The sequence below is a fragment of the Pempheris klunzingeri genome, chromosome 3, assembly GCF_042242105.1.
Source record: "Pempheris klunzingeri isolate RE-2024b chromosome 3, fPemKlu1.hap1, whole genome shotgun sequence".
Classification (NCBI taxonomy): Eukaryota; Metazoa; Chordata; class Actinopteri; order Acropomatiformes; family Pempheridae; genus Pempheris; species Pempheris klunzingeri.
Window position 1 is genome coordinate 3,023,874 of NC_092014.1, and position 27,979 is coordinate 3,051,852.

The window sequence follows — 27,979 nt, forward strand, 5'->3', positions numbered from 1 at the left end:
TACCAGGTTATTATGGGTTGTGTTTGCACAATGGTGGAGGACGTCCGTAGATCAATAATGCAAAATACATCTATTACAAGTCTTACATTCAAAATCTTAATATATAAATATATATATGCACACTGTTGGAATAATTGTTCAATTGGTTTAAGTTTCACTGTGATATGTTTGGAAGAGTTTGATCAATAAAGTTGAGAAGATATAAACTTTATTTATCAAGAATAAATCACATTGTCACAATCATTTCATGAGAAGAGGTAAAAAAAAACATTTTATTCCAGTGTAGATGATAATATTGGATTATATATCCAATATCCTTAATTATTTTGAATTATGTACATTATTTTAACATCTGATAATACATATCAATGAAAGTATTTATAATATTTTATATGATTAATCTGTATCTGCACAGTAACTAAAGTTAACAGTTAAATATGGTGCAGTAAAGTTTGTTGTTGTTTTCTTTATTCTAACCTGTAGTGTTGTTGTTGTTGTTGTTGTTGTTGTTGTTGTTGTTGTTGTTGTTGTTGTTGTTGTTGTTCACCACCACACGGTGTCGCTGTTGCACACACGCGTGCAGAATTTAGCGTGAAGCCTCTTCGGGTTGTGCGACAGTCGAACACGTTAAACAAACGTTGGCGCGTTTATAGTTTTGACGTTTTTCTACAGAGCGGAAGGACAAACACGTGGTTTATGGTATATTTAGCTAACGTTGCTAGCTTAACGTTGCTAGCCACAACTAGCCCGACACTGTCCAGCTCTGACACACACGGCCGGCTGGTCAATTTTGATGCAAGTTAACAGCATTTTATTGTGATTTATCAAACGACGACAGACGCGTTAGGCATTTATTCGCTGGTGAATGAGAGCGCCTGTTCTCAAGTCTGCTTTGTGGCTGATTTTTCTTTTGCTGAATAAATCCTGTACCGACGCAGACGGCCGTTTATGAATGCACCCTTGTCTGTATGTGCAGTATCAGCCATCTAAGTATCTGATCGTGTCTTTTGCGCTCGACAAACAACAGATTGTTCATATAAGGATATCAGATTTGCAGATGAGATTAGTTCATACTATTTGACGGCCCTCGGGCCTCCATGTTCATTGAGGTTGGATGGTAATCCGTCTTATATCCGTACGCCTCAGAGATGTAGTGGTGACATTACAGGAGCTGTGGAATCAATCATGGAGAAGGTGTTTATCTTACACCATGAGGACAGCCCTCATAGCAACATGTTCAATTTTGGGTTATTTGTGGGGGAAAATGTTGATGAAAATGATGCATGTGTGTTTATTTTACCTTCAGATGAACTGATTAGTGTCTGTTTTCGCTGCGTTTTACTGCAGAAAGTGTAAAATGACCAAACCATTGTGATTTGTAGCGACTAAATACTGAACTCAGCACATAACATGATCTCAGACATGCAAACGAGATTGCATCATACCCAATTATTCTTTATCATCAATTAACTTGTCTCTCAGTTTTCCAATTGATCTATAAATTGTTTAATCCATCGACATATTTAAATTGCTTGTTTAATCCCAGATATGATAGGAAACAGAGAAAAGCAGCAAAACCTTTACTGATAAATAACTTACATGGCAAATGAACCATAAAGACGCACATACATATAATCAACTCGTCATATCGCCACTAAATCCCACTGAAAACTGTGTATTTGCAGCTGGAGCAGTGTATTAATAATTCAGGTCTGATACACTCTGTAGGGGGTTAGGTTAGGTTAGGTTAAGGCTATTACCTGAACAGAAAAGTTTATGTGCAGGGCACCTCAAACACACAAGTCAGAGTGCCTCCTACAGCTACAGAACAACAATTAAAAGGAAAATCAGACGCACATTTTTAAAAAAAGTAGGTTAACAGTGAAGTGAGCGACGGTGGTTCGCCCTCCACTGTGTCACCAGGTTCTGTACTGCAGCTTGTTAGGAGCCGCCGTCCTCCGTGTGCTGCAGCTAAACGCTGCTCAGACAGGCCTGGGGAGACGACCACATGGGGCTGGCGCTGAGTCTTAATTGAATGGAGCTGATGCACTTCCATTAATCAGTAATGGGGAGCCTTGCTGGGCCCGGCCACCAACCACCACAGCAGGAGGGGCTTCTGATGGGGCCTCTGACATTTTCACAGCAGTCTGCTCGTGTATGAAAAACAGAAAGAGAAGCAGAGAGAGAGAGAGAAGAGGCCCGTGTGTTCATGTCTCAGGAGTAAAGGTTGGAATGAGGAGAATATTTCATATCAAATATTTGTTTTTGTGCAGTTCTTTCTGTCTTCGCGCTCTCTGCTGGAGGACACAATAGGAGCCATTAAAGCTTTTCATCACAAGGTTGCTACTTCTGCACTTTTGCTCCATCATTTCACACTGGAAAGTATAGCAGCAAGCAGCAAGCAGCAGTTAATGGCTGGTTTAAATGCTGGAAATGAAATATTTGCCTCCTCTCTCCGGTGCCCTGCCGCGCCTGTCGTCTGGTGCCGAAACAATTAGACGATCATAACATACATTTAAGGGACGATTTTAATATCATATAATTTGCGTTAAACTAATTTGCTGAGCAAAAATGCCAAATATTTGTTGGTTCCAGCCTCTCAGATGTGAGGATTTGCACCCAGAGCTCCCCTGTGAGCTCCCAGCTCATCCTGCAGCTCATCTACCAGCTGTGGGGGCTGTTTGTCTGATGGAACAACTGAGTAACAATACAATTATTAACGCTATTTTTCCTCTTAAGTCAGTAATTCAACAAGTTAAATGACGATCAGGGAGCTCTGGCTTAAAAATAGTTCATTCGCTTGTACTACCAGCACTGTAGTGATACAAAGCTGGTTGATAATTGGCAAAATAATTACCCAAGCACCCGATTTGACTGACAGCCCATCAAATAAGTGGCCAACTAAACCTACCAGGTTCACGAGGTTGTCATCACCCAACGCTGAGATAAAGAGTTTATCTTTAGAAGATGATGCTTCGAGTTGAAATAACTATGTTCTTTACAGAAGTTATGACGTATAAATCCTGTATGTGTCGTCGCTAACGTACTTCCTTTAACCCAAACCATCATCTTTTACCTAAAGCTGAGTAAGTGGTCTGTGTTTGTGCCTTTCTAGGCATTTCAACTACTCAGAGAGCTTTTACATGACCTCCTCATTCACACAAGGAGGAATCGAATTTTTGGAGGAGACAATTCACACACATTCACATACTGAAGGCCGTGTTTCAGGAGCAAGTTGGGGTTCAGCGTTTTGCCCGAGGACACTTCGACATGTTGACCCATAGGAGCTCCCCCGACCTTCTGATTGAGGGACGACCCACTCTACCACTGAGTACGACTGTTGCTGGCGCTCTCCAATGGTTTATGAAGCACACCTATCTAAAATCAGTGCAGTGCAGTGAATCCTCATCATGCAGGTTTGGTTAACTGGTGACTCTAAACTGGCCGTAGGTGTGGAGGATGTAGTTTGAGGTGCTGTCCAAGTGCATCGCATTGCCCAAAGAGGGAGTTATTTAGACCGCTGTCATTGATATAAATGGGATGGGAACAAGAAACACCTGCCTGTTTAGCACAGCACAGCTCCCCAGCCGCAGGTTAGACGTTTTTATGCAGATTTTTTTTACCCTGTTTTCCGTTTCTGGTCCACAATTTGGAACATCCAATTCCCCACGCACGGCTAAACGGACAAGAAATGGATGCATACTGCAAAGACATGCATACATACATACCCGAGCTGCGGTGAAAAGCTATTTTAATATGTGTTAAATAAAGAGAGGGCTGGATGGAAAAAAGAATTAGGTCAAACCTCCTGAAGAGAAACATATGGCCAAATATTCTACATCCCTGTTCTCAAAATCAGTCAGACACAGGCCATTAACAGCCATATATGTGCAAATGAGCAAAGTATGAAACCACACACACACACACACACACACACACACACACACATACACACAGTATCTAAAGAGGGAGTCCTCTCGGAGCCTTAGGCACAGTGTGAGAAATAAATATTTGATAGGAGGATGACCTACTTCCTGTGCCCTGAAAAGTTATTTGTCTTTTTCTGCCTCCATCCACCGCCGAAGCCTCTTTCCTCAGGCCTCAGAGAGAGAGAGAGACACTTATGTAAAAAAAAAAAAAAAAAGAAAGCAAGAGGTGAGGGAGAGAGGAGGAGATGCAGGCAAAGACAAAAGAGTTGGCGAGCAGAGCGAGAGGTGACCTGGAGAGAGAATAAATGTTCGATTGGAGTTTCAGCTCCTCAGAGGCAGAGGGAGTCTGCAGGAGGAGATGAGCTCATTGGCTGAATTACACCTTTAAGCGTCGGGGCTGCTGGCTGAGCAACACAGACGTGAAGCCCTGCGACACACTGGACGTCTCAGTGTGACAGTAAACAGAGTATAATATGTTTGTTTGTTGCGTCCAGTGTGTAGAGATGATGTCCCCGAGGATCTGCATCAGGGGCCTGATCCCGGCTTAGTTTAACGGATCTTCATTAGGATTCTTCTTCTGCTGTTAAAAGTAAAAGATAAAACTTTTATTGATCCCTCAGTGGGGAAAGTTTGCCGTTACTGCAGCTCAAGGGGTTCCGAAAATTAAATAAACATGATACAGTGGTCCCTCGTTTATTGCGGGGTTACGTTTTAAAAATAACCCTCAATAGGCGAAATCCTATAGACTTAGACTTTTTAGACTTTAGACTTTTTCTTTATTTGATTCCCCATAGGGGGAAATTTTCATGTTACAGCAGCAACAATTGAACAGGGAGAGTGAAAAGAAGCAATAGTAGAAGAAAAAATAGCAATAGCAAAAAATAAATATAAATATAAATATATGGCTGTGATGAAATAAATATTTACACTATGGGATATTTACACTTTGGTTCGGAAATGTACAGGTATGGACAGGCGATATAGGATATAGGCGAAGTAGTCAGCTTTATTTTTTACAATGATTCTATATATTTTAAGGCTGTAAAACCCCTCACCATACAGTTTAGACACTTTTCTCAGACAGGCACTAACATTTTCTCACATTTATCTCTTGTTTGACTTAAAAGCACTTAAAAGTCACACTGCTAGCGATTGAATATTTCTGTAAATTTGGCAAGAAGAACGTATTCTGTCCTGTACAGAGACACGGCACGGAGGAGATCGATTGTCATTGGTCCACAGTCCCTTAGCCAATCAGGACGCAGAACACAATGCGCATTCACACTAAAAAAAATCCGCGAAACAGCGAAGCCGCGAAAGGTGAACCGTGTTATAGCGAGGGACTGCTGTACATACAGAAAAAAACCTTATATACACAGAATACAGTGATCACAGAGAAACAACAGCAGGGTGCGATGGGATGGAAACATCAGATGGATTATTGCACAGTTGTCCAATAATAAAGTGCATTTGGTAGTTTATGACTCGGCAGCGTACGAGAGTGAAAATTAAAATGCGTGATTTGGGAGCGACCCGTGCAGGGAGCGCTGACACCGAGGGCGGCAGAATTACACCGATTTGTTATGTTATGGCGCTAATTATCATTAGCAAAGAGGGGTGTGGAAAGCAGTCAGCCAGCAGCACTACGTGACTGGACTGTGTATCAGCAGATCCCTAAAATGATCCGATCTTGCTGTTCAATTACGTTACCATTGCTCTTCAATTTACTCACAGTTGGCTTTTCCTGGAAAGCCCAGGAACATGTTTTAGCTTTTCTAAAGGGGCCATTTATAGAAAGTAGATAACGTGGCTGTGGCTAATGGAGCACATGTTGGCTTGAACAACATCTGTCTGATTTACTGAAAATCAAAAGCTGTCAAGCAGCTTTGAATGTCTGTTCAGATTCATAGTCGTGTTTACAAAGTCTTTGATCAAACAGATCCTGTTTTTTCCATAAGTTTCCATCAGAGCTGTTGCCAGGCTCGTGTGGTTACTAACTCCAGGTAGCAGGGCCGTAGACTCTCCAGGCGACGTGCGTGTCTTTGCTGCTAACCTTGTGCTCGGGTGTGGATGCGGCGTGACGTGCGGATTTAAAGACATCTGTCAGTACAGTCACTTTAATTCTGTCCATTATGGTGTCAATATCAGCCGTTCGCAGCAGTTTGTCAATCTTAATGTAATCCTTTTCCAGCACGGCCCGTCACGAGACCCGCAGCTCTATTGATCGCTCGTTTTCTTGATTGCTGATCGTTGTGTGAAAACTATAATAGTAAGAGTCGGCTGGGTTTGGCGGCTGTAGGTCAAAAGGTCACAGCGAAACAATAACTTCATAAATCATGAATGATGTTGTGGGTTTAATAATACAGCAGGGTGTGAAATACGCCTGCTGGACAAGCTGAAATATTAAAACACCACTTTTTGCTGCACTGCACCAGCTCATGCTACAGGATCCAGGACTCTGAGCTGATTTCTTAAACGTCACGTTAATCTAAAACCTGGTTACTGTAATCAGGCTGGAAGTGTTGGACAACCTTCTCCTGGAGAACCCTGATTTACTGGTAACTGTATATTGATCTGTTTTTGATCATGTTCATGACAAAACACAGCAGACAACTGAGCGGCTGGACGAAAGGAGAGATTAGGACGATCAACGAGCCGTTCTTCAGTTTTTATTATCCAGGCTGAATCAGCCTACTTCTACCCCTGAACTCTGAACTTTGCCCCCATGAGACTAGACTTAGACTTTTCTTTATTGATCTCCCATAGGGGGAAATTCAACATGTTACAGCAGCAAGTAATAGAAAAGAAAAGAAAGAATATAGAAAACAACAGTAGAAAATAAGCAAAAGTGAATAAATATATGTTGTAATGATGAATAAATATTTACACTATGGACATAAATGTACAAATATGGACAGGAATGTGAAATTAATAGAATAATATGAATGAAAAACAGCCAATTAGGAACTATGTAGTGACTATGGACTGTTCCTCAGTGTGTTAACATCAGCCAGTGATGCTGCTGTTGAAGAGTCTGATGGCTGATGGGAGGAATGATGTCACCCACTGGTTTGTGGACCGTTTTGGAGCCTTGAATTTAACATTTCAGCATTTTATCCTGACGATTTCTCCCCCACCTGCATCTGCAGAGACCTGCCTGTCCAACTAAACTCTGTCTGTCTCGACAACCGTTCATCTGATCGACGTCATGCTTGGCGGATGTATTCTCTTGGTGAGCACTGGTCCCTGGAACATTATTATTATTATTATTATAATAATGCGTCCAAAAGAGATGCTTCATCGTAACCTAAATTATTATTAATTTATTATCTAAAGCCACTGACTTCACTGGAGCCAGAAGATGTTCAAGTGAGCCTTTTGCACCCAAATGTTTTTATGTATGTATTTATTTTATTTTGAGGCACAATCAATCAATCTTTTAGTTCTAAAGCACCAATTCATTACAGCGTTGTCTCAAGACGCTTTCCATAAAGAGCAGCTCAGACCAAACTTTCATTAACCCGTTTTCATGTTCTTTATCAAAAGACAAATTATATGATTAATCATTTTTTCAAACTCATACTATATGAGTTTGAGCCAAGACCAATGAGTCTGAGTTTGCAAAAATAAGTAATAAGTAATAAGTAATCGTTCAAGGGTTAAGAGAGAGACCCATGAATCCCTACATATATATTATATATATAGATATTATAATAGGCATCAGTGGCAGGAAGAACTCCCCTTTAATGGGAAGAACTCAAATCCAGCGCCACCTGATCAACATACAAATACAGCTTTTATAAGTTATATCAGTATTTTAACACTTTGAAAGGGCCGATATTTCATCTTTACTTCACTAGTGTTGATAACTTGAGTAATGAGTGTTGTCTCTTGCTGTTTTTACTTCCTGCTTGTTCCTTCAGAGGGGCGGTCCTTAACCTTTGAGGACCTTTTGCTGATCCGTGCCGTTAACCCAGGAAGGGGAAAGGTCAGAGGTCAACCACGTGTCATCAGTAAGGACGTGTCTGTAACTTTCACGTCGTTACGTAAGAGAACTGGTGCCGAAACAAACCACTGCAAGGAGACATTTTATTTTCACAACAAAATTTATTAGAAGAATAGTGGTTTTGAAAAGAAGGTTCTAGCATCCAGTGAATACTACCTTACACAACATTACAGCTGAAATGTGTGGCAAAAATGGCAATTTTCTTTTTTACCAAATTGAATATAACATAACCAGTAAAATATTTTACACATGCACAAAGACAGATCTAATCAGCGTCGCCTGATGTTCAATGCAAAATGAAGTTTTTAAAAAAAAAACAAAAAAAAAACAACCTGTAAGTAAATCAAATCATCTTTTTGTCGAAAAAAAAAAATCACAGACATTATGAGACACTTTATTATTCATCTGCCCGATCAGAAAATCAGATTTTGCATTCAAAACAGGGAGAGAGAAAGAGAAAAATAAAATAGTGCAGTCAATCAAACTAAAAACCAATTATTGTGATCCTCGTTAAGTGCTCATTTACACGGACATCGATAATATAAGCCTAGAAGAATAAAAGTCCAACTCACAAGGTACAAAATAAGAATGAAAACAAAAAAATTATTGTACATAAATAAAACTACAATATGAGAAAAATATTTTTTAAATTATACAATTTTTTGTCAAACTGTAAACAGTAGATATTGAAAAAATGAGGTCCATCGGGGTATTTGGAGAACCTGGGTGTAAGTGTGTAGGTGTACACATGTGTGTGTGTGTGTTTATGTGTGAGAGGTACAGTCCAGGTGGGACCAAATCGTGAAAGGGGGCTTGGGCGTCCTGAGCATCGGCACAGCGCCCCATCGGGCCCGCTGGACTGAAGGAATGAGGTATATCGTCAAACCCAAAAGCAAAATCTCAGCGGAAAAGAGGAAAAATAAAGCCCAGCAGGCCCTGCAGCGGGGCGTCCAGCCACCCGTTAAGAACCGAGGTGAGCGTACGAAACGGTAAAAACCTCAGCAGGACAAAAACCGCGACAGAAGAAAAAGAGGAGGTCTGTTGTTTTTACCCAAACTAGAGTCCAAACCCCTGGACAACACTTCCTGCATCTACCCAAATATCACAAGCCGTTTCCAACCCAATCAGAGCTATCAGGTTACTAGCAAAACCAACATCAGGAATGTAGAAAGTAATCTTAACATGAAATACAACTTAAGCTTTAAAAACAGTTCTCACCAAATGTCACTGATTTGATTGTTGTCAGAGGTATAAAATTTAGGCAAGATGTAAAATAATTTCTGGCCGATAAAAAACCGCTTTTGCGTGACTAGTTCATCGTTCTCCGGTTATTTTCAACCAACCTACTGTAAGAAGGATTGTGGAGGCTTGAACTATGCTAGAGCCCGAACCACTGCTTTGTGCACTTGTATGAAATGTTTGTGTTAAGAGGTTAGCTCGGCGTAAATCATCACGTCACGTTGGTGCTTTGTAGCAATACGCTACAACCAGATGGCTGCATCGACGCTCGGCACAGAAGAAGATCGACATTCATAAGATACTAAAAAAATATCCGTAGATCGAAGGATAGAGAAGAGAGACAGCTAAAAGATAGAAAAAGAGACACAATCCCATGAGTAGAACACAAAATAACTAAACTCTGAGGGTGAAAACTGCTAAAGTGTTAACTTTTAAGATTTTAGCGGTAATTTTCGTCTTCATGGGAACAGGCTATTGAAAATAAGCCATCGTTAAGGTTGATCACTGCTAGGCCTCGGTGTAGATTAAGTACCTGAATAAGAGTGAGAGCAGTGTTGTCGAGGGTCCCTGAGGGTGTCTGGGTAATGTAATTTGGGTCTGTAAGGCGCCCAGAGAAAGGCATCTTTTCCTACAGACAGCCAGGATACGTTCAGAGATGCAATTCTTCCTACTTGTACACTGTTCTATTGAGTTATCTTAAGACCACAGGTAGATTAATGTTCTTAAAAAAAAAAAAAAAAAACAGCTCTGAGGCTAAAAATATGGTTGAAAAACTGAGGAAAATCAATAAGAGCAAGCGTTTCACATTATTTCTTACACAGCCACACAGATTCACACTCATACATACTTTTTTTTATTTAAAACTTTACACAAGGAAAAAAAATGATTGCAAAAGAGCTTTAGCCAAAAACCACTACGAAAGCTGTTGCAGTGACAAACAAACACCTTAGGTGCTCCTTCTTCTCAGGAAAGGGAGTTTTTCTTAGGGGTAATATTTCATATTCAAAACATCAGAATCTGTCCTGCGGACAACATCCAAAAAAAGCGCTTTTGGATTAACCAGCCTCTTCAAACCAAAGGACTGATACGGGGGTATGTACACCAGCATGCAAAAATATCGAGGGTCAACGTTCACGAAACCGCACGTCGCTCCCGGCAAAGCTCGAGGGAGTTGCATTTTCTAACGACTTCACCCGAGCAGGATCATCACCCCCACCCCCCGCCCTCCCCTCCAATCCAATCCTTCATTTAAAACAGTCTTTACTCTCCTAGACATAAAAACACACAAGCCGTTCCTCCTCAGTGCCTTCAATATACAGTTCCACCTCACCTGTGAAAAAGCCAGGCAAGGGATGATGGGTAAAGCAGTTCTATATACACAACTGTCCTGAAGAACCCCCCACCCACAAACCTTCAGCCGCCCTCCCCTCCCCTCCCCGATGTGACTCTTGTGCCCAAGTCATCTTCATAAATATACTGTCTTTACAGCGTCCGCTTCGGGAAAAGAGAAAACCCTCCCCCAACCCCCCCAAAACCCGTCGCCCCGAACCCCCGTTTTCACAGAATCAGGCTTGAAAAGACTACAACTACACTAGATCCTAGATCCACTACTTCTTCATCTGTTAACAAAAACTCAGGTCGCCCTGCCCCTTTGCTACATCATGGGGAAATAACAAGCAAGAACAGAGTAAGAAAACGAACACCAAAAGCAACAGAGTGGGAGTGAGTTCACCTAAACATACTGCACTGGACTTCTGTATTGTTTCCCTGAATCATTAATGGAAAAGGCTCATCCTCTTCCTTTTCAAGATAAAAGTATATGACATTAGAGATTTGTATATACATATGCATTTGTGTTTGTGTCTGTGTGGGGCTTGTATAGGTATATTCATGTGCACATATAGAGTATTTCTTATTCTTAAATATGTATAGTTAAATTAGAGGTTACTTGTGTTTGCGTTTTTTTTACATTCAGTTTTTAACAACAATAAAGAGTAGATAAGTAGATAAAGAGGTATGCAAAAAGGAACAACGTCGGGGACTGTGTGGTTTCAAGTGTTCCACGTGTTGGCCTTCACTCTTACAGCAAAACCCACTTAAGAAATAAAAAGACGGGAGGTTTTTTGTTTTTTTTCTTATGTTTGATCCCCATCTTGTGCAGGGTTGAGTATCTTCAGTAGTGTCTTTCCGTGTTGTTTGGAAATGGTGGTGTCGCACATTTGTCTTCAAAAATCAATCTCCTTTCCGTCTTTCACTGAGAAAAATGCAATGTGGGCTGCGAGAGAGGTTTGAGACCACGAATGTTCACAAATCAAAAGACAGAACAGAACACACACATGAGGGTGGGAAACCAAAGAAGTATATATATATAAAAAAAAAAAAGCTATGGAACCTCCACTGGGCGCTACGCACTGCATGGCAAAAGAAGCAAGAGGGGGAAAACAAAGTCAAAGGACGGGAGATGAAAGTGCCCGGGAGATGAGTGTTGATGGACAGGATCTGACAATATGTGGAGGTTGTCAAGGTTACATGGATTTCTTTTCTGAGGTATTCTGTGTTGTAAGTTTTTTTTTTTTTCTTCTTCTTCTTCTTCTTCTTCTTCTTCTTCATCTTCTTTACATTTTTGCACACCAAAAAACACCAAGATGGAAAACATTATCAAAGACTGAAAGAAAGAACAAACACTCAGTGGTACTTTCCCAAACGCAGATTCAGTCAAAGCGCTCGTTTTTTGTTTGTTTCTGACGAGCAGCTTTCCTTGATTTTGACGTTCGGGAAGGCAACAGGCCGAGTCTCGTAAGTTAGATCTCCAGAGGACCAACAAGGTGGACCGTTAAGTGAGCTCTGCATGAGCCTCCCCCTGCTAAGAGTTATTCATATTTACAATCCTTGCTGTTTATAAAGCACTGAAAAAGTATTTGGCTGAAAATAATGTACAGAATCAGTCAAAAATAATAAAAAAAATTTTTAAAAAAAGGCTTTTCAAAGACCCTTTTAAGTGATGATGTCCTGGCTTTCATGAGTCAACATCAGCCGGATGAGTTTGAGGTGTTTCATTAAACAGTTTTTGAATAGTTTCTGTTTTGGAAGTTGGAATCGCCTGCACGACATTTAATCTTCTGTACTGCCAAACTTCCTGGCCGAGGACTGAACTCCAATATCCGCTCACCAAGAGCCGGTCTGTCTGACCTGACTATCGATCGTGCTCATAAGCCAGTGTTGCTCCTCAGCTTGACTATAAATACACCGGCTGGCGTGGTTATATGCATGTAGTGTAGACTTCACAACTGACAGGTATAAGAGAAGGTACATGGTCGTCGAAAAAGTTCAAATGCAGAAGACGTCATATCTCGAAAGACGGCAAAAAGAAGCTACGAGAGGATCACAGCAACGCACTAGCAATTTAAACAAAACACAACCCCGCTCATTAGCAGATTTTTTTCTTGGTTTTTTTCTGTTTTTAAACACAGAAACTGAAAGTTAAGCCCGTGCCCGTGTCTCTGAAACATCAAAACAAGAGCTCAGAGGCGTGCGTCATACAACATTAACGGCCAAACCTTTAAAATATTGAGTCTCCTTTGTGGAGAGAGAGTTCATGAAATTTTCACCGAGGCTAAAATATTAACCGACTGCCAAACATACTGTACGCATGTAGTATGTTCGTGTGTGTGTGTTTTTCTAGAGACAGTTCTCAATATTGCAGAGGATAATGACCAACTTTGTTGCTGAAAGAACCTCAAGCCCTGTCTAAAAAAATCTAAAGGAGAGCATGGCAAAGCCTCTGTGAAAAGATAAAAGAGAAAGAAAAAGAAAGGTAGAGGTAACACCGTCTTCTGGGGCCTCTGGTTGGTGAATACAATCCCAAGAGGCTGCGGTGAGGTTTATGAAAAGGTCTGATGAGAGGTGAAGGACCTGGGGCTGCCCAGGACCACCCCATCTCTCCTGGGATAAACGAGGGCCTGTCAGCCCCACGGCGCTCACGCTCCACTGGCCAAGGATGCTGAGAGGATGACAAATAGTTGGGGGCGAAGGTGAAGGGAAGGGGAAGGAAGGGGTTTATGACTTTTCATCAAAGAAAGTGACAATAAAATCAAACAACGTTTACGGAGGTGTGGAAGGGGATGCGTTTGCACCACCCGACCGCTCACGGCAGCGCAGCGGCATCACGGCGCATCTCCAGAAACTTCACACTTTTGAGTGGCAGCACAATCAAGATCTGACACATTTCTGAGAGGGAAAACAAGAGGAGATTGCAGAGGATACTTCCGAACCGGCCGACCTGACCCCAAAAGTTTATAAGGCCTTGAAATGCTATGAAATGCCAGTAATGGTGTGGTGTTCACCGACAACAACAACCGACTGCGCTTTAGTTTTCAAATCGACTTTGTGCAACTGACTGACTCCAGAGGCAGTCGGCACCTGAAAAGATCCCCGCGGGCGAGCCCTCCTGACAGACTGAGGTAGCAGAAACAACAGAGAGCATCTCAGAGACGAGCAAAGAGAAGGACGAATACATGCTTGTAGATGCTCTCGCAAATGAGAGCAATAAGAATTTGTATCACGAATGGAAGTGGATAACAATCACTGTGTGGTAAATAATAGTTCGCCAGTGTTGAACAAAGATCTTGTATTATCACATCCTCTGTCAATAGCTGTTTCCTTCGAAAATGAGCCGCACGAAGCCTGAAGAATCAGCATCGGAGGAGACATCTACACACAACACGGACTTTAAATTGTCCGAACTCGAGGTCCCAAAACCTCCAAACAGAGAAACCAGTGCTTGCAGAGCTGGAATTGAGTTCAGAGCAGCAGAGACCAGCTGGTCCATGTAGGTAGCTTAAGGGCCAGACACACCTCCACATGGGAACAATGTTGTAAGATTGTCATGGCAACACACAAGGGCACCTCATGAAATGCACTCCACACGGAGCATTTGGACCAGACTTCCTTCACAAAGCCTTGGCTTTTATTTTCTAAATTTCTGCACATCAGGTCTGATATTTGGTCCCTAATGATCCCCTCCTCTTCTCTAAGTGGAGTTTCAGATCAACTTCAGCGCCTGTAATCACAGATGCAACGTGCCGAAGTGACGTTTGTTTGCGAAGTGAATTTTCAGCATCGTTCCATTAAAAGCCTGTTGTTTAACTGTGGCGTGGGGGTGGGGATGGCGACCTTCAGCGGCATTTATTCTTCTGTACTCCACTTAGATTTCATCCATGCGCTCCCATCCTCCTCCTCCTCATCATCCTCCTCCTCCTCCTCCTCCTCCTCCTCAGACTGCCTTGTCTATCTGACAGTCTGTCCGTCTGCCATCTGTAAGGAGGCTTTCTGACGAGGCGGAGGGGTGAGACGCACGCCAGCACTGCGGGCTCGTCGTCGTTGTCGGAGGAGGAGGCGAGAACAGCCAGTGTGAGAAAATGTCTGCCTGCCTGCAAGCCTTTCACAGTGCAACATAATCACAAGGGGGGGGTCCGGCGGTGGTGGTGTGTGTGTGTGTGTGTGTGTGTGTGTGTGTGTGTGGGGGGGGGGGGGGGGGGGGGGGGGGGGGGCTGGGAATTTAAGCCGACAAATTTGACCTGAATCTCACATGACATTTTGCTTTGACGGGAGAATGTTGTTCTTGGAGTGACCGCCCCATGATTTCACGCGGGTGGTTAGATTATACGTGATTAAGAAACCAACCCCTTAACGATTAGAGCTGAGATGGTGATTTGAGTCTTCAAAAGGCACTCTTGATTCCACTGATTGAAGAACAACAAATATATAATCACTTATTCCTGGTGGCACCCGTCGGATTGACCGTGAGCAGATTATCGATCCAGGAACCAGGCTGCAGTTAGCATGTGGAGAGTGCAGTTTGAAAACACATTCAGTCACATGAAAAGATTCTAAATCTGGCTGGAAGTGTGTTGATTTTCTTATTTTCAGATGTTTTTCGGACACTTTTGACCAATAAGTGACGCTCTGCGTGCTCTCACGTCGCCTGAGCTGTAACAACAGGGTCAACCATCGCCTTTTAACATGAAGACAAAGTTCCAAATTTCCTCCAAACCATCGAGCCCCTGCCAAATTTCTTGTTGGGTAAATTATACAGGAAGGGAGAATGAAGGTGTCTGTTGTGTTGATTGCTGCAGAGGAGCATGATTCCTGAGGCGTGTCTGGCCTTTAAGGTCTGTACTCAGCTCTGCTTTCAAAGCCAGGCTGCTACTGAGCGACTGCTCGTCACATCCTCGCAAGTGCTTTGACATTTACCACACTTGGCATCACACTACACGACTGAGGAGATGCACATTTTAACAGATCTGTTATCGTCAATTTGACAAATGTCTGAGGGAAAAAAAATAATAAAAAATAAATAAATAAAAAATAAACAACAACCTGGCGAAGCTTAAAACACACAAGGAGAAATTAAACTGTCAGTCGATGTGCTGATTACTATTTTTCAAAACTGCATTTAGAGTAGGATGGATCTTGTTTCAAGGGAGAGGGGGAGAGACAGGCATCTTGGATATGTAGTTACAAGAAAAATCCACCCAGAAACGCACCAGGCAGTGTCTTAGCCGGGGATTTAAGCCTAGTCCTGGACAATTTGCCGAAAAACAACTTTAATCCAAGACTCCCGACCCAAAATATGTAGCTACTGGTGATGTTCTTTGCATTCCTGCATCTATTTTCTCTTAGCTAGTAGTGTTGTTTGTGTCTTTAGGTGGAGAATCCAATATCTAAAGCCACCGCAACCTTGACAGAGCTTTCTTTTTCTGAACGTGGGGTTTGATTTTTTAAACTAGAAAACAAAGAAAACGTCCCTTTTTAACCAGACGTCCTAATTATGGATTTAACAATGTGCTGTCAAAAGGACGTGGCTGCTGCCAAAACGGAGACCTGCGGGCAGTCACAGCCAGACCAGGCAGGTTAAAGGTTTAGACGTAAAAAAAAAAGAGACACTTAAAAAGCGAACTAACTACAGGAGTGCGCTGAACATCACAGCCAGCTCACATAAAACAGAGGAGCTGTAGGGAGGATTTTTCCTGTCACTAAAAGATTGGTAGGTTGATTAAAACAAAAAGAAGCACAAAACAAAACAAAGTGATTTTTCGCAGAGGCAGTGCCTGCAGTGTCCCAGTGTGCTAGATCAAAATCAGCCAGCAGGGCTGATGTTCTGCCGGCTGTGGACTAAACACACCCACCTGCTTCTAAAAGAGAAACGACTCCCAGATTCATAATTATACATATAACCCGCCCACACAAAGTGTGGCTACCTGATAAGGAGGGAGAGTGTTTGTTGCTTTAGGTGCGTCATGTCTCTATATGTGTGTGTGTGTGAGCACAATCTGCTCTTCCACGGCTGTATGTGTGCTCGAGAGAATACAGCATTGTATTCACAGAAACCTGGTTTCTGACTAAAAGAATTTGTCTTTTCTTTTTTTTTTTTTGTTAAGAAAACAAAGAAAGGAAAAGAAGATGTCATCAGAATAACACTAGTACGAACGACGACAACAAGAAACGACAATTATTCAAAAACTGCTTCCGTCGGTTACATCTAAAAATCTGAAAACGAGCCGTACTAAAAATCCTGATTCTTCTTTGTGTGTGTGTGTGTGTGTGTGTGTGTATGTGTGTGTGTGTTTCTAATGTACAATCAGCTGCTTTGAAGTGGTCGGACCTGAGGTATAAATGACAACCAGTTATGCAGCGTGACACAAAAAGAAACAAGAAGAAGCCTCTCCACAGAGAGGAGCATGGCAATCATTTACATTATGGGTCTTTCCTTCCTGGTAGCCCGCACCATCATCACACACCATCCTGAAGCAAAATGGCACGTCGTGTGGCGTCTACTAAGTGAGGTTACAGTAGTTGCTGTTTGACATTTTTTTTTTTCTGTTATCACGTCTTTCACTCAGAAGAAAAAAAATAATAATAATAATAAAAAAAAAATCAAATAAAATGAAATAAAAACCAACCTGAAAAGTAAAAGAGAAATCGATTGGCTTACCTGAAGATGCAAAAACAGTAAAATAAATACATATATATTCATAAGTATATAGCTTTTTTCATTTTCATCATATAAAGGTACATTTTCCTGTGTGTGGTGTGGTTTTTCTTTTTTGGAATGCAGTGTAAAAGAATTTGGACAGGATATTTTTCTTTTACAAGACAGCAGATAAAGGAAGGTTAACTTGTCCACCTGTCCCCCAATCTCCCCTCTGGGTCTCTAATTTCTCTGGGTGAGAAATAAAAAAATGAACGAAAAGAAAAAAAAAATAAAAAATCCCCCTGTCAAGTTTCAACCTGGAGTTATGTTACATCTAAAAACAGAGAATAAACCACAAATAATAAAAAAAAAAAAACCTCAGTGAACAAAACCCCTTGTTCTTTCTCAGACCAGGGTGGGACCAACCTGACTTATCGCCTCCAGGGTGAAACCAGACGACTGAATCCCAAAATGTTTTGACTTTTAGAGGAAGAAATGAGAGGTTTGCATCCTCCCATACCAACCCTATCCAGTGCTAGGAAAACAGGAATAGCTGTATAATCCCTGTGGGTCTTTCTTTTTCTCAATCTCTTGCTCATTGTATACTTGACTTGTATAAGGTTTTGTTGTTAAGAAAAAATACCTGAAAAGAGGTAGGGTGGCAAATATTGGTCAGTCAGACACTTGAAGCGTTTCCCTCCTCCCTTCGCAAGAGGGAGGCGAAACAAAGAAGAGAAAAACGAAAAGATAATAAAAGAAAAGAAACAGCGGAGGATACTATTTTTCCCAGAGTATCGGCTATCCCTTCGCTAGGCTCCCAGGTAAGGTATACATAAAAGTACGAGGCACGGAAAGGAGTCATTATTCTGAGATTGAGGTATAGCACTTGTCTCTGCTGACCAAGTTCGACATATAGTTTATATACTGTATATATACGTCTATAAATCACATCTAGTACAGGTAGTTAAGTCTGCGCCATTTTCCGACTGACAAATATTGCTGCCCATCCCGTTGGCTCGATCCTGAGACATTTACAGTACTGAAGGCTACTGTCGCACACCCGCGTCAGAAAACGACTGCGTTTCCAATGCAAGCAGCGTAAAGTCAAACTAAAAGCTAAAGAATAAAAACAACAGTCTGTTACAAATGAACTGACAGTGCCATCTTTTTTGCAGATCACTGTTCTGGTTTTTTTTTTTTTTTAAAGTTTTCACTACATTCATTATGTGAGTATTTGTTGATATATATGTATATAAATAGATATATACTGTTCTCTTAAGTATATAATATAGCGTGAGGTTTCTTTGAAAACAGCAGTGAGACTCAGTTGCAAGAAGGAGGACTTTTTGGACAGGGGGAGCCGTTAACCACATGACTATAAACAATCAAAAGAAAAATAATAATAATAATAATAATCAAATGAAATGAAATAAATATACCTTAAATGGCATGCACCTCAGTAGATAAGATCAGGCTGAAAATGGGACTTTTACAAAACAATTTAATTACTTAGTAATGGAAAATGTATAGAAAAGCAATAGATTTTTTTTTCTTTCTGTGAAGTATTTAAAGATTTGTGTAAATTATACACACAGATAGTTGGAGGTAGGCCCTCAAGGAATCGCCCCTCTCAGGGGAATTTAGTCTAAGTGCTGTTGGAGTTTATCCATGCAAATCTGTGCGTTAAGTGCCAATTAAACTATTTCTACACATATTTTTTTCCTTTAAAGTCCATGCTTTACATGCATTTGATGAAACAGTTGCTTTCTTTTTTTTTTCCTCCTTCCTCAGAGGCGGGGTATACTGTGACTTGCGTTTTTGTCAAACTGGGTCCAACTCAACGCTCACAACCTTTTAGACACTTCAAATGCTCAGCATTGTTAAAGTGTTGGACGCATTTCATGCATGATGACCCCCCTGGAAATAATGTTGTTTCAGGGTCTTTTCTCCAGCTTTTCCCCCGTTGGCCATGCATACCTGCCAATCAAGCCAAGGGAGCTACAAAGCTTAAGGTGGATAACCAATAACCACAGCAGGGAAAATTAAGATTGTATGCAACAAATAGTAGATGATTCTAATTCTAATTAGATTGAGATTAATTCATATCTTAGTATGAGTTTGATTAATTGTGTTGAAATCCTCTCAACATAATATACTCAATTGGTCCGACCCCCAAAATCAGCCACAAAAAAAAAAAAGTGGTGCATGCCATTTTTAAGAGAATAATCAAAAGGAAAAAAAAAAAAAAACCCAAATCAAATAAATAAAATGTACAATACATTTCAAAAGGAGTGAATCATCATCATTTCTTCTGAACAGAGAGGTACAATTCTCATGTTAAAAATCTCACAGACTGGGTGAGCACCAGGCAGTGTTAGGAGCGAAGAGCAACATTTACCACAGAGCAAAAAACAAAAAAAACAAAAAAATTTTTCTATCCACCTGTGTGTCCTCTGAGGGATATTCTTTCCCCATCTGGTAAAACGTGTTTATAGTTTTTCTATCCCTGGTGCTTCAGCGGTGAGGGGAGGGAAAACAACGAGACGACACTACACAAAACTCAACTTGTTCAAGCTGTCGACCATTTTTTTTTTGTTTGATTTTTTCTGGGGTTTTTTTTTTTTTTTCATCGTGGAGGTAATCGAGAGGGAAAAAAAAAAAAAAAAAAAAAGAGTAGTTTGGGTCCAAGCTGCAGCTTTCTGAAAGTCTTTACACACTAAAGCTTTTTTCTTCCATCTCTCTCCCCTCCTCCATATCCCCCAGAGAAGAGCTACACTACATGCATAACCTCAAACAGCTTTCTTTCTCTTGTTTTTTCTCTGATTTTTTTTGAAAAGTGCTATTTTAGAAGCTGAGCGCCATGAGTTCGATCCCCAAACCCACTGTCAGTGTTTTCTGTTATTTTTCATGATTCATTAGCAGGTCTGTCTGTCCGCTGTGGCGCTGCCATATTTACTCGCATGGCTCCTCCGGCAGACAGAGCATTAGCGAGAGGCGCGTCTCGTCTGTCCTCCTGTCTGTCTTCTATAGGTCCAACAGGAAATAACCATATTTGAAACCCACATCATCTGTCTCAGTTACCCTGAGTTAAAAATGAGGAGAAAAGAAATCATCCAGAATCACAGATTGGCTTTTACATCATCAGTCATAATAATTTATAATATATTAAATCTGGCTTTCCCTTGCCTCTATCAACTACCCCTCCCCACTGCATATTGCCCACCCGCCGTCCCACAATGAACACCCCTCTATAAATGCACATTGTTGTAGCAAACTGCCGTTAAAACTGTTCTTAAAAGTTTGAGGGAGAAGGATTTTAAAACTCGTCATCTAAGCCACTTCTGCTTAGTTTGATTAGAAAAAGGAAAAAGAAAAAACTTCAGAGATGTGTTGTTATTAGCTGAGACTAGCCAAAAACCCGTTAGCTAAGGCTAGCTAAAGCCTGGTGTAGGAGCTGGATAATCAACTGGATAGCAGCAGAGTTTCACATTCTGATCCTAAAAGGCATTCATCCTATAAAGATCTCCACGAGGGGATGAGCTCACTTCTGTCACCATTTGGAGGGCAACCTGAAGGCAGCTCTGGCATTCCAGGATCAGCAGTGAGACACTGATGGAGGTCCATGAGGTAGCATGCCGCCTTAAAAACAGCTGAGCCGTAATCAGATTACCCCTCAACTTGTCCCTTGGCAAAAAAAACAAAAAAAAAAACAACAACAACAAACAAACAGGGTTTTAGAGCTTCCTGGGATCTGATTAGGGATCAGCGTATGCAGGCGATGTGCACCTCTTTGACCCGTTGCGAGGTTGCGACTGGGCTTCAGAGACAGACCATAATAAGTGCATGATGCATGGGCAACAATGCCGAGGTAACCTGGTCTGCAAGCGCCAGACCCAAAGCGTAGTGCAAAAGAAAGCAAAACAAATCAAATGAAACGATTAAGAGAGAGGAAAAGATGTCGATTATAGAAGTCAGTAGTGTCCACGAAACTCACAAACATGCATCCCTGAATGACTTTTGTGTGTCTTTTCTCATTCAAAAAGGACGGGTTAATGTTGCTTTCGTCCGCACAGAGATTAGCAGAATATCTTAAGAGGAAAGAAAAAAAGTTTGCAGTTAAAGCGTCATGGCTACCTGGCAATAAGAGAATGGGGTTTGATTCAGAACCCTGGTGAGTATTATCAATGGTATGATTAAACTTAACAGTTCGCTTCAAATGTAGTAGACAGTTCACTTACCAATTTTCAGCTAGTACTCCATGAGAGAGGGGAGCAGTAAAGGGACTAATTGTCAGTTTTTTAAGGAGTTAATTTTCAACCATCCCCTTATTTTTCCCCCGAATTGGAATGGTCCAAAGCCCAAACTGCATTTATAAGCAGCAATGGTTCAGTGTATCAAGTTCAGAAAAGAGGGCATTGGGTTTTTGGGCAAGGGATTATCAGCATGCTTACGGAAATTTCATTAATTGTCATTTAACTAATGTCTTTAGCTGCATTTGTTAAGCCCCTGGATATAAAAGCGAAACAAATGCTTACATAGCGTCACTTAAGCGACACTTGTTAAAAACCATCCGATTAGTTCTTTATCTCCAGTTTGTTTTAGAATCCTCCTCATGTTATCCCTGCGTTTGTGCTCACCCAGATACTGCAAAGTAAATTGGCACAAATAAAGCCCCATCCATTTTCAAATTACTTTAGTCATTTGACTGAGGTTTACATGTGTAAGTCGTTTAGTCGATTGGTTTGAAATTGTCTTCAATCTCTTCTTTTACATTGTTCTTGAGCTCAGCAGCTGCCAGCGGCTGGCCGTCGTCTCGTGGGGTTGTGGTGGGCATGTTCTCTGACTCGGCAGGAAAATCCTGGCCTCCTGCTTCAACCTTCATCATCAGCTTGACCTTCTTCTTTGGGGGGTTCTTCAGGGTTCCCAAGCGCTCCTTGACCTTGTACTCCAGGGTGCTGTGCGGGATCCCGTACATGTTCTGAGCCTTGGACACACTCATCTTCCCGCTCATCACAACTGCTATGGCCTCCTCCAGGATCTCGCTGTTGTACTGGCGATAACGGCCCCTCTTCTTCCTCGGCTGCTTGGAGTTGGGGTCCCCTTCCACGTCGGAGGTGGAGTACGCAGGTCCGGAACTGGAGTGGTCTAAATCAGAGCTCCAGTAGTCAGCCGCCCCATCCAGCAGGCTTCCAAGGCTTCCTCCCCGGCGGTTCTGCTTGGGCAAGATGGCTCTCAGCTTCCGGCTCAGGGCGTTCTCCCCATGGCCACCCCCACCAACCCCCATGGCGCCGTAACCATACAGCTCAGAGGAATGGGAGTCCCAGGAGAGATCCATGCCCCGAACCTGGGGGATCTTTAGGTCGACGGGAGGCGAGTGGCCCTGGTCTCTCTTGCCCTCGTTGTGGTGGTGCTGGGCCTTGGAGACCTGATTGTGGTGGTGATGGTGGAGGGAACTCTTGAAGGAGAAGGCTCCGTGGTGGTGATTCTCCAGGAATGTAGGCAGGTCTTTGAGGTCGCTGAGGGCCCCGCTCAGAGCTCCGCTGGCCTGCTTTAGCTTCATCAGGCTCTCGAGGTGGGCCTTGCTCGCCCAGAAAGAGGAAGACCCCTTCTGGCCAAGCAAGGAGTGAGACTGCCCGTGATTGAGCAAGCCAGCTGACTCTAGATTAGCCAAAGAAAGAGCAGCAGGTTGGCTAAGAAGGCGGTGCTTCTGGCTGAGGAGTTCCTCCTTGATACGCAGCGAGCGGGCCATTGGGGGCTTGAAGGAGCTGGAGTTGACGTAGTTCTCCCTCAGTCCCTCCTGCAAGCTTCTCTGTAGCAGGCCGTCCTCCTCATCCACCTCTGGCAGGGTCTGATCCACTTTGAGGGAACGCCTGGATGGAGGAAGAAAACAGGAGGACAATTTAGGAACGGTGTCCGGGATCTCGATATAAGACAAAACTGATTCTTGAGACTAGGGTTTGATACGCATCGCCTGTTCTACTTTATAATCTTGTGTTGCATGGGATCGTCAACGGATCCACGACACAAACAACATAACAAAGCCACAGATAAATTACATTTGAGAAGTAAGCAGTGTGTTTATGTTGCTCAGTGAAAAGGTTTGAAGGTGAGGTCTTGCACATCAGGCTTTCTACAAAATAGCTGCAAACGAGCCATTTTCCTAATTGTCCTTCCTTTTAAACATCATTTAGTTGTTAGTGACTGTAATTGCACTCAAACTGAGGTGGCACAAAGATGTGAGAGACACTCATAAGCAAGTCTCAATTAAATAAGGTTCATGTTGATTTTAAATTCTTCTTATCAAGCGGGACCTGCAAAATAAATTGCAAAATAAATCAAACTTCAAGAAAATCAATCAATCAAGAGAAACTGCAGACTCTTAGAATAAGAAAACTAAACAAGACAACACACGTTTCACTACACAAAATTATTGTATACCTTTAGATATAACAACACCAAAATATAACAATCCCAGAAGGCAACTCCACTTCTTGGGAGACCAGTTAACATCTGAACACATTAGGAGCTGCGAGAAGACACTCTACTGCTGAAACATACGTTTACTGTGCACGCAAAGTGCCTTCACTTGAACTGCTGCAGCCAATCTTCCTACTGCTAAGTAACTATAGCAACAGTGGAAAGGCTCTTTTAAAAAAACAAAACTGCCTGCTTATGTTCATAATAACAGGAAATAGCTTGTCAAGTCAGCGGATGGCACAGGAGAGAAGAAATTTGAGGGGAATACTGTGTCTCTCTCCGTTGGAGGCATATTCTGGTGAGCTCCAGTGCCGCTAACTGTGCGATGTGGGGAGTCCTCAGCAGGAGCTTCAAGACAGATTACAACAGTGGGCGGTCTCAAGCTTATTGAAAACAATACAGGGTTAACGAGAGGCTTTCAAGCCTGCACTCTAATAGAGCGTTCTGTTACAGTAAGCACACAGTCATCAGGGAGGCTGCGCCAGACAGTAATGGTGGATCTGAGCATCCAATGTGAGCACACAGTTGAGAAAATACAGGAGCAAAGAAATACAAATAACAGAGGGGGATCCCCAATGACACGGTTTGGAAGATGTTTCAGCATCTGTGCGTATGATCTGTGCTCTCAGATGTTTTCTGAGGTTGGAACGGTTTTTTAACATTTAATTTTTAAGCCTTCAGACTTAATTAATAATTGCATTTTTGTCATATGGGGGGGGGGGGGGGGATCCTCATAAACAACATTTAGACCATCATGGGAAATCTTAAAGCAAAACTTAATGGTGTACTTGTTAACTGTAAAATGATTAATTACCACAAACAGATCTAAAAAGTCAGAAAATTGTAGTTTTTGTTCTTGTGTTTTTCTTTTTTTTTTTTTTACACAAACGTGGTCAGAAAAGATGCTTAAATTGGAGTCTGGTAACCTGTAATTCACACACTGACCTGGTGTGTGCCTTGGGAGTTATCTGACTCTCAAAGATGAATTGGTGTGAGTGGGGGAGGAACTGCAGGCTCTGCCTCCTCCGGTAGTTAATATTACATGGCCTGATCATTAGAGACTCCCGGGGAGGCTTGGTACCTTAGCGCCTTTGGGGCATTTGGGGCCTTTGGGGCCTTTGGACCCTCAGGCAGGAGGCAGAATTCAGGTCTTGAGGGGCTGAAGGTGCGATTTCTAATTTTGCTTTTAGCCCTATTGTTGAAATACTTCTCCATACCAAGGTTTACCCCCTGGGCCTTTGTGTCAGCAGGCAATATCTTGTGTTACAGTAAAAAAAAAGAAAAAGAAAGAAAGAAAGCTTGGCGTCTGGAGAAAATGTTTTGATGAGCACATTCCAAGTTTTGAGAGTCTAAGAAATGAAATGAAAAATCTGTGTTTGCTCCATTGATGATTTTCTTTCTGCTTATTTCAATCCAAAGAAGTAAACACTGAGGTTGTTTGGTAGCTTTGTATGTAGTCAGCTCTGCCTTTCAACACGAAGAACCACTCGTGTGTTAGCCACTTGGGACTCGCATTAACTGTAATGTCAATGCAACACTTCGAATCTCAGCTCAGAAAGCGGTTGGAGGTGTATTCACTGCTGGATCGAAGAGACGCTGCCCACATGGTGGGTGCAGGTTTTCTTTGCCCACATCCTCCACTGCCGCGATCCGGCGTTTGGGGCTGCTCCGTGTATCGAACCTTCACTAATCCATCTTTGACCTACGGATCAAAAGTATTCCTGGAAATGGCAACCGCGATTAGCGTCGATTGTTTATTCCCTCTTGATGCAGGAAGCGAGTATGATGGCTACTGATTCAAACATGACTTCAAGGCAGAATACATGTTCATCAATAAATGATCGGGCTGCAACGCTGAGGATCATCAATAAAGGCAATGACATGCAGACGAAAACAGAAAAGTGGTCAAGGCCTCCGTCTTGTGCTCGCATCCTGCCGGTGAACTCCCACTACGGGGTGGGGGGGGGGCACGGACGTGGGAGGGGTCTAAATCACAAATACCTGTAGACGAGCGTGGATGTACGGCCTTGCTATGGGATTAAAAGCAGCTCAGGTATCGATCGGCCGAATGAAATCGGTAAGTATGAGATGAAAAGTGGGAGGCGTTGGCAGGAGTCGCTCGGGGACGACCGCAGGGGGGGATCGAAGTATGCGCCCCCAAATTAGAAAGAGGCCTCGGCTCTTTTAAGACCTGCAGAGCTTTTGCTTCCCTATTTCCACTAAGTCAATTCTCCTTAAGTCAACACTCCAACTACTTACAGCTGGGTTTGAGCCTTTCTTCTGAAGGTAAACAACTTATTGCTAGAAAGATGGAAAAGGTGCACGATGGAGCGTGATGTTCAACAGAGCCGCTAGTATTCTAGTAGAGGTTTGATATCTTACAACAGTTTGAAATGTAGATTACGTAGCTATTAGGCCACATTATGTCACCGACTGTTCAATTCAATTTAATTCAATTTATTATGTATAGCCCAATATCACAACAGTGCTTTATAAAGTTCATTGAAATAAACAAGAAGTGAAAGCGAACAAACAATCTAATAAAGAGTCCAGCAGTCGATGACACAATTGTGTTTAAAACCGTTTAAACGGGTTGAAAAGGTTTCACACTTCTACTGGGATACAACCACAATATATATAATAATAATAATAATAATAATTATATATAATACATAATATTAATATATATATAATAATACGCCTTACTCTGAATGTACATGTTATATATTATTAGTAGTAGTGGTATTATTATTATTATTATTATTATTATTATTATTATTATTATTATAAGACTCTGGACTCACCTGGTGCAATAATTTACCTCTGTAATAATTTGTAATAATTTTTAATACATAATTTTTATATATTCATATTTTTACTTTTGTGTTTGAAGTTTATGCTTATTCTTTTGGAGCTGTGTGTAACAAAAGCAATTTCCCCCTGGGGATTATTAAAGGAATTCTGATTCTGATTCTGATTCTGATATATGACCCAATATCCATAGTTAATAAACACTATGCACACATGTCTGTCTGTGCGGTGGTTTAACTCTGTGGTGCTGCTGCACAGCAGAGGATTCAGCGTTTTGCTTATCTTCATGCATCTTTTGTGAGAATGTTCGACGATCTTACCGGATGCTTTTGCTTTCTCCCATTTACCGCATTTGATTTGAAGTCTTTTACAAGCTGCACTGTTGCTCTGCTGATATTTGCTGTGACACCCCCGGACACCCTTATTATTAACGGAGGAAGCAACAAAATGGGAATGATCCTGTCAAAATGGTGTTTATTTCCCTTTCTTTTATATTTTTGGACAAGAACATTTCACAACCTAAGTTTCAGATAACAGCTACACAGAGACAGAGCACCGTGCAGCCATGATCGTGTGCACTGCTGCTCAGAGGGGCATTACATTTAGTGATTGATGAGAGCTACATACAGTGTGTTATAACTGCATCAGAGTATGTAAGACAGTCAACAACATAATCTGATGAACTATAATTAAACTGTCAACAGCTCTCCTCCGTCAGCACCAGCTCACAGAACGACCTTTGAAATTTTGGGCCACACTAAATCATAGTTATTAAGAATAATCTATATATTTGATAGAGGAATTTAATTGAGACGTTTTAGCGGTTGTTTACTATCCAGCACTTGGTACAAAGCTGTTCGTAGCTCCTCAGCCGAGTAAGCAGCTTGATTGTTCCTGCAAAAGAAAAAGAAATACCGCTCTCTTTTCATTCTCCTAAGTAACAAAGAGACGCAGTGTACTTATAGCTTGTTGAATACCAAGAAGATACAGAGCGGTGTGTCAACCAGGGCTGTACTTCCCACACTTCTTGACCTGTGACCCTTTGAAGTCTAGCAACGTGAACTTAAACACACACACACTTTCCTTTTACAGGTGCATATGAAATGTAGAAGTTTAACTGCAGAGTCTCTTCTCGGCTCGTTTGATTTGAACGTAGAAATGTTAAACTCAGCCGGTGATGGTTGTCGTCTATCTGCTTGTGAAATCAATCCTTGCTGGCTAAAAACAAGAAGCCTGACTGTGGTTTGGCATCTGGACACCGTTGTGAATCTGAATCAGACTGTAACATCATCACCTCGGGCAGCGTTTAGTTGTGCAGGCTGCAGTTTGACCTTACCCTTTGACCCCTGGCGCAGGGGAGGAGCTGGGGAAGGTTTTGTGGCTGCCTGCGCTGTTCTTCTTGGTGGAGAGGTCTAGGACGCCATCTGAGGATAAACACACACAGGCAGGCAAAAGGTTAAACACGAGACTTGAGAAATCACAAATATAAATACTTCTGAAGGTCCGTCATACTGTATACATATTACACTGTGGCCTGCATATCAA

General features: G+C 41.9%; 2 protein-coding genes across 2 annotated transcripts in view; both read right to left on the bottom strand.

Moving 5' to 3' along the window:
- The window catches only part of hoga1 (4-hydroxy-2-oxoglutarate aldolase 1), a 199,544-nt gene that overhangs the window by 61,119 nt on the left and 110,446 nt on the right, over positions 1 to 27,979 (bottom strand). The window lies entirely within an intron of this gene.
- lcor (ligand dependent nuclear receptor corepressor) overlaps positions 21,876 to 27,979 on the bottom strand; it is a 69,503-nt gene continuing 63,399 nt past the window's right edge. Inside the window, exons 6-7 of the mRNA XM_070828508.1 lie at positions 27,771 to 27,858; positions 21,876 to 23,016 (exon numbers count right to left, since the gene is read on the bottom strand). Coding sequence (XP_070684609.1) covers positions 21,876 to 23,016; positions 27,771 to 27,858 — 1,229 coding nt within the window. The remainder of the gene's footprint in view (positions 23,017 to 27,770; positions 27,859 to 27,979) is intronic.